The 13,098-nt window shown below is 37.6% G+C and overlaps 1 protein-coding gene across 8 annotated transcripts in view; it reads left to right on the top strand.

Moving 5' to 3' along the window:
- Window positions 1-13,098, top strand: part of ATG10 (autophagy related 10) — a 215,775-nt gene that overhangs the window by 140,056 nt on the left and 62,621 nt on the right. For all 8 annotated transcript variants that reach the window (XR_011997044.1, XR_011997043.1, XM_025992944.2 and 5 more), the window contains one exon: window positions 9,535-9,632. Coding sequence is in view for 6 of the 8 variants with exons in the window: in XM_025992944.2 (XP_025848729.1) it covers window positions 9,535-9,632 (98 nt within the window). In the remaining 2 variants the exon portion in view is untranslated. The remainder of the gene's footprint in view (window positions 1-9,534; window positions 9,633-13,098) is intronic.

Raw genomic sequence — 13,098 nt, 5'->3', positions numbered from 1 at the left:
AACAAGAGGAAGAGGAAGTCTTTAGAGTACATAGAAAAGAATGACAGGAAAACAGAAAGATGGAGTTGGAGAAGTTGGAGAATAAAAGTAAAATGTCCAAGGCTCTGTCCAACAACTTGCAAGAGAAGTTTACAGGTTGGCTTTTCTGAAAAGCCTGGGAAAAGCAATGGAGATGAGGAGGAGAGTGAGTGCCAAGCTGTAGGGCTGAAGAGAGCATGGCATATTTGGCGAACAGTGCGAGGCCAGTTTGGAGTAAAGGTTTCCCAAAGATTAACTGGAAGAAATGTTTGGAAAGATACGTTGAGGTCAAATTATGAAAGAGATAATAGATTGGAAGGGTTGCCAGCACAGTGAGAGTTAAGGCAGCTTGTTGAACAGGAAAGAAAAGGTGGATTAGAGAGGTACTTAAAGATTGGAGCAAAATGATTCTAGTTAATTATTACAATGAGCAGAACATTGAAAATGATTTGACAGATAATTTAGAGTCTTATTTGACTGTAGAGAATCTTTAAGAAAGTTCAAATGTGCCACAATTACTTATAAAAAGTTATAAAGCTATGATAATGGAGTGGAACACGAATTTTGGTAGATTTGAAAGAGATTCTAGGAAATAAAATGAGATTTAAGAGCAAACAGTGAAAGTTATTCAGAAAAATAATGAAAAATTATTTGATTAATACAAAGATATTTAGATTGAAAACTCCAAACAATTGAGAAAATTTAATAAGAATTATTTGTTGAACCATGTAAATACTTGATATAGTATGGAAAGTTAGGATGCTTGTTTAAAACATATGATGGGGGGATCCCTGGGTGGCGCAGCGGTTTGGCGCCTGCCTTTGGCCCAGGGTACGATCCTGGAGATCCGGGATCGAATCCCACATCAGGCTCCCGGTGCATGGAGCCTGCTTCTCCCTCTGCCTGTGTCTCTGCCTCTCTCTCTCTCACTGTGTTCCTATCATTAAAAAAAAAAAAAAAAAAAAAACATATGATGGGGGCATCCCTGGGTGGCTCAGCGGTTTAGCGCCTGCCCTTGGCCCGGGGCCCGCCATTCTGGAGTCTCGGGATCGAGTTCCGCGTCGGGATCCCTGCATGGAGTCTGCTTTCCCTCTGCCTGTGTCTCTGCCTCTCTCTCTCTCTCTCTATGTCTATCATGAATAAATAAATTAAAAAAAAAAATAAAACATATGATGGGAATAGAATCCCATTGAAAAATCATGCCCAGTTTTAAAAATGTTTTAAAGAAAAAAATGCTAGAGAAGTGTGAAACAAAACTACAGGGAGAACTAATTAGCCAAAATATTTACTCTAACCTGTGTTAGTACAAAATACCATATATACAAAAAGCAACAGATTTTAAGTGGATCCAAGGGCCAGAGAGGACATGAAAAGGTAAATTTATTTTCTTACCTTCAAGAGACTATATTTTAGCTTTCTTAGATAGAGTAAGGAAGAAACATTTCTTTGCTTAAGGAAGAAACATTTCTTTGCTTACTCTTGGCAAAATGGTTCATATTTTGGAAGGAAGAAACATTTCTTTGCTTACTCTTGGCAGAATGGTTCCTATTTGAAACATCCATGGGGCGCCTGGGTGACTCAGTTGGTTAAGCATCTGCCTTTGGCTCAGATCATGATCCCAGGGTCCTGAGACTGAGCCCTGTCCTGACTCCCTGCTCAGTGGGGATTCTGCTTCTCCCTCTGACTCTCCCCTCCTTGTGCTCTCTCTCAAATAAATAAATAAAATGTTTTTTAAAAAAGAGAAACATCCATTAAAATATACATGAGTACCTACTGTGTGCACAGAAATTCATTAGCCTGTTTTCTAAATCTGGTGAAAAATAACACTGCTCACCTTGAAACTAGGTTATTGCTTTTCTCCTTCTTTAAAGTCGTCAAAGCAGAGCTCTTTAAGTTTATGTATTATGTGCTATGCTTAGAAGGTAGAGGATCCTCTGGGGAGAGGATCAAATTAGATTGATACACAAGGTACTGCTATAGGCATAGTAGGTCCAAGTTCTGGAGGTACTGAGTTTTTTTTTTTTTTTTTAAGATTTTATTTATTTATTCATGTGAGAGAGAGAGAGAGAGGCAGAGACACAGGCAGAGGGAGAAGCAGGCTCCCTGCAGGGAGCCCAACGTGGGACTCGATCCCAGGTCTTCAGATCACACTCTGGGCTAAAGGTGGTGCTGAGCCACCCGGGCTGCCCTTTGAGGTACTGCAGTTTGAAGAGAGCCAGGAGTCCAAAAATACTGAGTACTGGGATGCCAGACTAAGAGGTTGGAATCAAAGCCACAGAACACTTTGTATAGAGTGTCTTCTGTTTTACAACCAGAAGACTTAACATTGTAAATATTCATCTGGTGATTTGGTCCTTGGAATGCTGATGAATAGGGAGTATCTCAAAGCTGATGTCTCAGGGTGCCTGAGTGGCTCAGTTGTTAGGTGTCTGACTCTTGTTTTTGGCTCAGGTCATAATTTCAGGGTTGTGAGATCCAGCCACAGGTCAGTCTCCAAATAGCTGTGGGGGGCGGTGGGGAGGAAGGAGGGGAGTCTGCTTGAAGATTCTCTCCCTCTGCCCCAACGCCTGCTCACTCTCTGTTCCTTTCTTTCTCTCCAATAAATAAATCTTAAAAAAAAAAAAAAGTTGATGTCTCAGATATCTTGTGGATCCAATGTTGCTTCACTTGGGACATTTTCTGATTAAGAGATTCCTCATTAGGTTTATATGTACTTCTACTAGGTAAGTGTTTAACTTAAGTGACAGTTTATAGCATCACCTGCATTATTATCAGTTATCTAACATAGTATGTGGACAGTTTATAATTACTCAAAATTACACTTCTTTGTCCTCTTTGCTGTATTTCTCATAAAAATAGATTGCAACATACATAGACTTTCTCATGTAATTAAAAGATGTCTTATATTTGTTTTTACTCCAATTACTAGACAAATATATAACACTTAAAAGATTTGCACTGGGTAATTTAAAAAATACATAACGATTAAGCAAGACTTTCAAACCACTTATTTGGGCTATATTCGTTAGATATACCTGGTTGTAAATAATTAATGGAAAGGTAGAACTTAGAGTCAACTGATTGTGTTAGAATGACAAGATGAGGAATGTCTACCTCATTTTGGTGTTAGTGGTGAAAAATGAGGCTCCGCCTTCTACTTATTTTTGAATTTCTCTCCCAAATTAGAAGTATGTTTGGATGCTGAAAAATCATATATCCACTATGTCTCCATCTACTTGATACTATAGATTTATATAAATATGGGTTTTTAAAAAATATATAAATTGTGATTTTTTATCATGATTATTCAGTCATTATTCTTAGTAATAATTGTGCTATTTGCTCTAGAAATAATATTGAATGTTCATCTCTCCAATCATTGGAAAATATTTTTTGCAGAAGACATGAAGATATCTGTGGCATGTGGAGATGAACAAAGGAAATCAGAGCTGGATGTTGCCCTCAAGGAGCATATAGTCTAATGAAGGAAACAAAACAAGTCTGAAATTCACTGTAACAAGTAGAATATATTAAGAGCCATAATAGAGGTAAAAATTGCCACCAGGCAGAGTAGATTGGTGGTTGCCAAGAGCTGGACAATAGGAAAAATGAGGAAAAAATGATCTGTCCAAGGGTACAGATTTCATTTATAAGATGAGTAAGCTCTGGGGATCTAAAAATGTATACCATGGTATCTGTAGTTAACAACATGTAATATCATACACTTGAAAGTTACTAAGAGAGTAGATTTTAAATGTTCTATCTACACAAACACACACACACACACTATGTGAGGTGATGGATGTGATGACTAACATACGGTGGTAAATGTTTTCTAATATACATGTATCAAATCATGTTGTACACCTTAAATTTACACAATGTTGTATGTCCATTATATTTCAGTAAATCTGGGGAAAAAATTGCTACTAGGGCTCAGAGGACAGAAATTATCTTGAGCTGCAGTGATCAGGAGACACTGGGGCTGCACGTTGGATTTGTCCATGCAGTGATGAGTGAAAGGGCAAGCCAGCCTAATAAGATACCCAGGACAGGGGTTCCTGGGTGGCTCAGTTGGTTAAGTATCTGCTTTAGCTCAGGTCATGATCCCAGAGTCCTGGGATTGAGTCCTGCGTCGGACTCCCTGCTCAGTGGGGAGTCTGTTTCTCTCTCTCCCTCTCGTGCTCCCCCGACCTGTGCTCTCTCTCTGCCAAATAAATAAATAAATAATTTTTAAAAACCCCTAAAACCCAGGAAAGGCAAGATCCTAGATACTCTGAGGTTAGGCAGTGTGGGTGCAGACTACCAGTGATGAGAACAACAGCACAACTAATACATGTGCATTGCTTTAAATGGTTTGCTGAGAGCTCTTGGGTACAGAGACATTGAGTATAGTGGTGAAGGTGCAGAATCTGGAACCAGAAAGCCTTGGTTCTGATTCCTAGCTGTGCGACTAACTGCATGTCCTGGGGAGCAATTATTAAACTTTTTGTTTTCTTTCATCTGGAAAATAATTGAGATAGTAATAATAATACTAGTAATACCTACCTCATAGAGTTTTGAGGTTTGTGAGCTAATATATGAAATGGGGCTTGGCGTCTAGTATCTTTCAACAATGCTAGCCGTGTTATGTATTTTGATCCTCACAATAACACGATATCCTGAAGGCACAATAACAGTGTAAGGTAGGAGCTGTGATTATCCTTGTGCATGTACATAAAAACTGAGTGCTTAAAAACAAAAACAAAAAACTGAGTGCTTCAAGGGGTTAAATGATTTATTCAAAGGTACATAAAAAATTATGGGGTTGAGATTCAAACTCTCTTTTTTTTGTTGCATGATAAAGTAACCAAAATCTAAGAAACATACAAGTTAACCAATATCATATGTCAGTAGAGAGAAGTTGCCATAATCTGTATTTTTGGAATTTTCATTCAGATTTCCTGAGATTAATTAAGATTAATAAAGATATAAAGTACTAAAAAATGAATGTAAGGATAAATAAAAATGACAGAATTAGGCAGCATACTAACTGATATGAATGTACCTGAACAATTAACACTCATTTCATATCACAATGTAATTTTCTCACTGAAGCAAAAATGAATTTTCCCCTTTGGTGGAGCATCATCTCTGCCTTACTGTGGAGTATGACATGAATTTTTATATCCTTCAAAGCTCTCTTGAAGACAATATATTGAATAATGACATATTTCAGTGTGAATAATCCAACTTTTCCTTTTTATTTCTAGTGGCCACATTCAGAACATTATTCTTAAATTTACTGTAGATAATATTTACTCTCTGCAATCTTCATTTTAGGGCTTAGGAAATTTTAGTGAAACCATGAACAATAGGATAAAGGTGACTTCAGCATGCTTTCACTACAGTTAGGTGGTACCAGTGAAATCTCTCATGCTGTTATTTGATTCATGAAAACTAATAGCCCTGAGAAATTTAATTTAGAGAGCTGCACGTTTTGAGTTATGTATAGATTACTTGACATGTAGGTTATTATTCAATTGAGAGATTTTATATGAAAATTGCTAAATTAAATGCTACTGGCAGTTGCTAAAGATTGTACTTTTTAATTATTCTATTTTTCATCCAATGTATCTTCTTTTGTCATTGACATTCTAGATCGCTGACAGAGTATTCCTTTAGCTCTAATATGTATTATCATTCCAGGAATTAGAGGCACACAGTAGGCACTCAATAAACACTTGCTAAATAAATGGCCTTAATTTACCATGCTTACTTTGTGGATTGCTGCTGAAATTATTTCAGCTTCTGCTTCAATTTTTCAAGTATGCAGGGGATCTTACTGAACTTCTCAGCCTCAGTGAGATTAATGAGATTTCTAAGCATGTTAAAATTGGTGCTATCGAATATCATGGGTCTATAACTAGAGAGTTGTTGATTGAGTATGCTTATGTCTCCTCTGGCTGAGGCCAGACAGAAAAAAATAGACCCTCTTAACAGGGCTTAAAGTTTCTGATTGAAGATACCTTCAACTGAACATGAAGGCATGTAATAATGTGTTTCATGAGCTTAACCAAGTATTTGTTTATGCCCACAATTTAATTTTAGGTTGAGGTTTTGGGTCTTTGGTTTTCATAAATACATAGATAGAGTCAAAATCACAAAGTTCTTTGAGTTTCTGCAATATTTAAGCTTCAGTTTTATGACGTGATTTTTGAAATATATTTGATGATCTCAGTTTAATGGCTTCAGTGGAATTTCAGAAGGTTCCCTTTGGTTTTAAAATAATTAGAATCGCAACCATATTTTGAATATATTTTATGCATCAGTAGCGTATGGCATGGTTTTGGAGATATTGCTGATTAGGTCAAAATTTTTTGTTTTAGCAGAAAAGATCACAAAACTAACTTTTGTATGTCTTTGATCATGAAGGCACGAGCTGTGACTAGACAAGTTGATGATGAAGGCTTAGAGAAAAGAACCCATATCACAGTTCATGAAGTCATTATTGTCATATCTGTATGTGAGAGCGAATATTACCTAGATCATCTGCATTGTAGATCGTCAGCAGAAGCTGGAGAGATGCACTCTTATCATAGTAGCCTGCACACGCGCTCATTTGATCATCATTAATACGTGCATTTTTAAACAGTCTCTAAATGCGTTAGAGAATGCAATCACATCTATTCACTGTTCTCTTTCTAGCAAGTGGGTAGCAGTCTTAGAAACATGCACGTAGGAGCATCACGCCTCTTTTTATGTTTTGAATTTATTATTTTTAACTCTGTATCTCTTATTCTAAGTTGACCAGATTACTTTTTTTAGGTCTTGTGCTGTAAGATGTTAACTTTTTTTCCAGTAAATTTGGTGTTATCTGAAAACTTACGTCACATACGCTCAATTCTGGCATCAAATCTAATGAAAATATTCTATTACATTTGTTCTGGGTCTTTCCACATTGTTGCTAGCTGCTCATTATTGCATTTTGTATGAATGGTTCCAGCAGAGTATGTGGGGGGTTTGGCGGTGGTAATATCCGAGCCACTCACTCCATCCTTACATTGTAGGCTGAAATATTTTAAGGAGTAAAATTAAAATCATCACTGATGGCCAGATATTAAACCAAACATTCTTCTCTAGATCTGCAAAGCCTTTATCTGTTTTGGAGGAAATAAAGTTAAGGAGGGCGTCCTTTCATTTATAATTTATTCAGTAAAAATTATAAAGCATTTGCAATGTGTGAATGGAAGTTGGAACTACATGGTGGGGCTGCAGTGGTGAATGCATAGGCGCAGTCTCTACCCTCAGAGGCTGTAGGGAATGGCGGGAAGGGCACTGAGACTTGAATTCCAGCTCAGCGCAGCCAGGAGCTGGCTGCATAATTTTGGCTGATGTATATTTCCCAAGACCTTGGTTTCCTTATTTATAAAATGACTAATTACACCAGCTCTCACATTTTATTATCCTACAACTTGATTTCTTACAACTTTGACATCTGAAAATTATTGTAAAAGCTTCTTTTTATAATTTGATTATTTGGTTTACTATTTGACATTGAGGTACTTAAGATCCTATTCCCCTCTTCCAACATCAGTACACACGCACACACACACACGTGTGTGTGTGTGCATGTGCTTATTTTGAAGATGTGTAGTGCTTACCTTAAGGGCAAAGTTTTGCCCTGTTCTGTAAATGTGTTCAGAAAACAATATAAAACAGACACTGAGGGCAGCTTGTTTTTAACTTGTAGCTAAACATGACATTCAAATGTTAATTGGATGAATAAATCTTGTTCATTTTACAGACATGGAAATGTCAATGGAATAAAACTATTTATCACAAGATAATGGTCTCCTGCCGCCAGATAAATGCCAAGATGAAGATACTTATTGAAAATGTATCAAAATATTCTATTGCTATTTATTGAAAATAAAGGTTGAGGGAAAGTTCAACTTTTCAGGTCAAACATGAGAAATGTCCTGCCTATGGTATTAGTATATTATATCGTCAAACACAATGTGCATGGTGTAGAAACATGAGAAAATTCTAAGAAATAGTGGTCTATAAATGAATCCTTTAGCTTTCTAGTATGAGAAGTACTGCAGTGGTGCAGTGGAGGCTGGGAGGAGATACCTGCTATGTATTAAACTCTGACTGTGTGCCTGGCACAGTCCTGGGTGTGTTCACTTATGCAAGCCTGTTCACATGAACAAGATTTGAGAAGGATAATTATCCTCATTTACAGGTAAAGTTGAAAGCCAGGTAACTTGCTTTCACATAGGGCATAAGTGCCAACACCAGAGTTTAAAATTAGCCTGGGCTCCAAGTCCAGTGCTTTTCTCCTACACTGTACATCTCTACTTAAACTCCAGGAGTCTGAGTACAATACCTTTTGCTTTGGTGTGTATTTGTGTGTGTGAGGGGTATTGGGGTGGATTATTTCCCTTAGTTTTATTGCATCCAATGACCAAATACATCTTTAGGTCTAATGATTTGATATACTGATGAGTTTTCTTTAAATGCTCTTGTCCACTTGCCTGAGAAAAAGAACACACCCATAAGTTCTGAGGATTTGATAGCTCTGAATGGGCCAAGTAGCGTTCAATTTTAGTAGTAAGGCCACATTCTGTCCAGCAGTGTCAGTTTCAAAGTCTCTAGGTAATTTCTTCTTTCTACTTTATTTTACAAATTTAAATACCTGTTTTTCTACTTGTGCCATAGTGGCTTGTTACGAATATAAGTGAATTGGTGAAGCTGTTTAAAGAAAAACAGAATTATTGTTCACTAGATATTTTCCTAATCTCTTCATGCCAATTCCTGCTCATGTCCCTCCACCCTTAACAATTCCCTTTCTCCACCTGCCACAAACACTGGATGTTACTGTCTCCCTCCTCTGGACTGTGTGAGAACTGCAGTTTTCCTCTTGGCAACAACCACTTTCTACCTAGTATTTTAGTATTAATATACTGTTGATATACTTTTCATAGCTTCCCTAATAGATGGTAGGCTTCTTACTAGGAGAAATTGTGTGCTTTCCTTTTCTCTATTCCCCATGGTACTCAACAGAGTGATTTGAACATTACAGATAGTCAATGAGAGAGTGAAAGAAGCATGTGTATGTACCGTCTTTGATTTCAGAACTAGAGGAAGTATTAAGATTTCAGAGGTATTCATAGTGCACCCTTGTGAATATGGGAGTCTGTGTACCTGGTCCTTTGCCTGTGCTTGTACCTATCAGTTTTCTCTAAAATACATTTGGACCTTATTTATTTTGTGTAATTCCTATAGGCAATGAATGAGCAGATAATTGAACTGCTAGATGGTTACAAAGGAGAGAAGCTTGAATGTTTAAATTTCCCTCAGGAAGAAAATAGTAATTCATATAGCACTCTTTTGATATATAAGTAATATGTATACTAGCAAAGATTTCTTTTTTTAAAATCATAACATTCTTCTAGTAGTTTCAGATAAACACCAAGCACCATTGTGTCAAATGGATTACTGACCAATGGTCTTTGCCCTGTGCTTTTGCAGATGGAAGGCCTTTAGCTCTGAAGGACATATGGGAAGGAACTCATGAATGCTATAAGACTCGGCTGCTGCAGGAGCCATGGGACACCATTACCCAACAGGTTAGAGAGTATTTTTATTTTATTATATGTGATTTTTTCCCTCTGCTGCTCATCTTCTAGTTTTCTCTCCTTTACTCTTTTTTTCCCTATTTCATTCCTCTACATCCTTACAGATTTCAGCTCAAAGACAGTTTCCTTTGAAACACCTTCTCAGAGTTCGTTTCTTTTCCTTATTATAGCTCTCAAAGCAATTGTGTGTGCTTATCACAATTTTAAATTATATATTTGGATAGTTTTCTTTTAATTAATGTCTTTCTTTGTCATTGTACTGTGCATTCCCATGTAGGCAGAACTTTTTTTTCCTCTCTCTCTCTCTCTCTGTTTTTTAAATATTTATTTATTTATTTTAGAGAGGGAGAGTGCTCAGCATGAGTGGGGTGAGGAGTGGGGGAGGGAGAGGGAGAGAGTGAATCTCAAGCAGATTCTGTGCTGAGCTCGATCTCACCATCCTGAAATCATGGCCTGAGCTGAAGCCAACAAGAGTTCATGCTTAACTAACTGTGCCACTCAGGCACCCCTTTTTTTCTCCTTATCATGCACCCAGCACTGGCACAGCACTTATCATATAGTGAGTGCTCAATAAAAATGTATTAAGTAAAAGAGAATAGAAACTAAGTTGGCATATTCACTAAGAAGTACATGATTTAGCTTGTGTTACCTACAGTGCTTCAGAGTTTTACTCATAGGTACATTTGCAAAAAAAATTAACTTCTGATTAATAATAGATTTTCAATAGCAATCTGAAAAAAGTAGAGAAAATACATCTGCAAAAGTAGATATAAAAACTGGATTTGCAGGGATCCCTGGGTGGCGCAGCGGTTTAGCGCCTGCCTTTGGCCCAGGGCGCGATCCTGGAGACCCGGGATCGAATCCCACGTCAGGCTCCCGGGGCATGGAGCCTGCTTCTCCCTCTGCCTGTCTCTCTCTCTCTGTGAGTATCATAAATAAATAAAAAAATTTATAAAAAAAAAAAAAAAACTGGATTTGCAAAAGTAGGGAAAAATAGATCTGTCAATCATATAAGTCATTATTACTGCCTTGCTAAAATCAGCAGTTAATTATTTTAGAAATTTAAAAATACTCATCACCTTGTAACCAATCATGGTCTCCTTAAAAATAATTTTTACTTATATAAAAAAACTTATTTTTTCCCAGCCTCTGTTAAGCTTAATCAAAGCTTCCTTTAAAAATGATTTTATCAGCCATTTAGAATTTTTATGCCCTCTTAAGTGTTTGATCATAATAATGACAATTTACCTCCCAATCAACGTAAGAATCCTTAGCATCTTGTAAGTAGTTCTTTGACAGTGACTTCAAATGACCATTTTCTAGGTTTTAATTGAGGACAAAACTAGGTTTAAATACATGCATATTTCACACAGCCCCTAGAGTTAGTCCTTTCCTTTCCCTTCCCACCGTTGCCCTCTTAAGATAAAGTCCTATAGCCTTACCTGGAACAATTAGTAAGGCCTCACACCTCTGGTCTTCTGCTCCTTCCTTCCTGCCCCTACCCTTTGTCACATCCTCCTAACCATGATACACATATCTTGCCTGTGCACAGACCTGCAGTAGCCATCCAAAGGCCTGTGACATGTGGTCTCAGTGCCTCACCTGGGCTCCAGTGGCTGCCACTCCCTTGCTCCAACCTGCCCTTTCAAACTTATCTTCTACTCCACTGCACACAGGCTCAGCTCCTGCCAGCCATGGCTGTTCATTTCCCAGAAGCCGTTCTGTGCAGTTTGTTCTTGGAATTCTTTCCAGACTTAATGTCTTCCTGTTGCCTTTGTTCTGTCTTTATATTTCCTCTTTGTTCTCTCATGATTCTTTCTTAAGACCACTTCAGGTCACAAAAATGGCCCCCTCTGAAATCCCAGTTCTGTAGACTGTAGGCATGGGGTTGCTATGAAGAAAAATAATGAGATATATAAGAAAATCCATCATGAAGATTTTTGGCAAGAACATTTTATTTTATCAAAGCGTTTTAGATTAACCTTTAAGTATCAAGGTGAGGGACACCTGGGTGGCTCAGTGGTTGAGCGTCTGCCTTTGGCCCAGGGCATGATCCCGGGATCCAGGATCGAGTCCCACATTGGGCTCCTTGCAGGGAGCCTGCTTCTTCTTCGGCCTGTGTCTCTGCCTCTCTCCGTGTCTCTCAAGAATAAATAAATAAAATCTTTTTAAAATAAAGTGTCAAGGTGAATGCTAAGAGTTTCAGCTTCCAGTGTCCTGCCAGTGACCACAGGCTATCTAAAAATGTATACTGTAGTGTCAGAATCCACAGGACCCAGAAAATGTTTGGTTGTAAGAGTCAAGGAAGATGGCAAAGGTTAGAGGCAAAAGATAGATGGCAGAGACATCCAAAAACACATATGTATGTAACTTTAGTGCCTTTTTTCTCTGCTCCTTTTCACTTACATTTTGCATTATGTTCTTGAGCCCATTTCTCATCCTTTCCCTTTTACTATCACTAGCAGTCCTGTTATTTATTTCAGTGCAAGCCTATAGCACAATTTCTGGTGATCTATGTCATTTTGGGTTTTAATTCTGTGTGTTTGTGTTTTGACTTGTGACATTTGAACAAGACTGAACTCAACTGTATGTTCTTAGTTTCCTAATATGATGTTGCCAATAGATATCTTGCTATTGATAGAACTAAGTTGTTAAACCAACCAAATGAACCAATCTGTGCATTGATTGCTTTTAAAGGAATTGACTAATATCTTTTAATTTGTAGACACTTACATGTTGTGTAGATAGCCTGTTAGTGGACCATCTTTTCCTACCTGTCATAGTATAGTAGTAGTGATCAAATCAAACCACAATACGCATTATTATTTCTAACACTCAAGTGTGTGGCTAACTTAATGGGAGAGATAGTTGATATAACCAAACTACAACACAACTGTAGCATTTAAATATTCCTTTGGGATTTGACTTATGGGGATTAATCTGTGGACAGCTTTCCCACTTTTGACAACAAACTTTGTTTAAGATTTAGAATTGCTCATCACAGTGCATATGCAGGCGTTAAAAACTTAGGGAAACTCACTTGTCACCATTGCATTACTTGGCATTTGAAAGTCATCATGAACCATCTCCTTTTGTGGTCTTGGCTTTTAATCCCAGATTAGTTAATGGCTTGGTATTTACGTGCTCTTCTTTGCTTGAGATCTTGGAGAGAGTAGGTCTTCATTTTTGTAAAGCCACTTGTGGAGAAAAAGTAGAGTGTCCTCAGTGGGGTGAATGGGAGGTTGCACTAGGGGAGAATGAGCTGATACAATATTGGTGGCACCAAACAGTAGATAGCATTTTGCAAAATTACACTAAAGAACCATTAGCTTGCAGACTGAACATGATAATAATATCCTGTCCTTCAGAGTGGCTTAAAAACAAAAGCAGCCTTCGCACAATATAAAATGCATTTCACTTCATTTCCAGGCTTGATTGTACTCGTATAGTTTGTTGC

Source organism: Vulpes vulpes, chromosome 14, assembly GCF_048418805.1.
Source record: "Vulpes vulpes isolate BD-2025 chromosome 14, VulVul3, whole genome shotgun sequence".
In the NCBI taxonomy this organism is placed as follows: domain Eukaryota; kingdom Metazoa; phylum Chordata; class Mammalia; order Carnivora; family Canidae; genus Vulpes; species Vulpes vulpes.
Note: the sequence above shows the minus strand (reverse complement) of the source record. Positions and strands in the feature narration are given on the sequence as shown.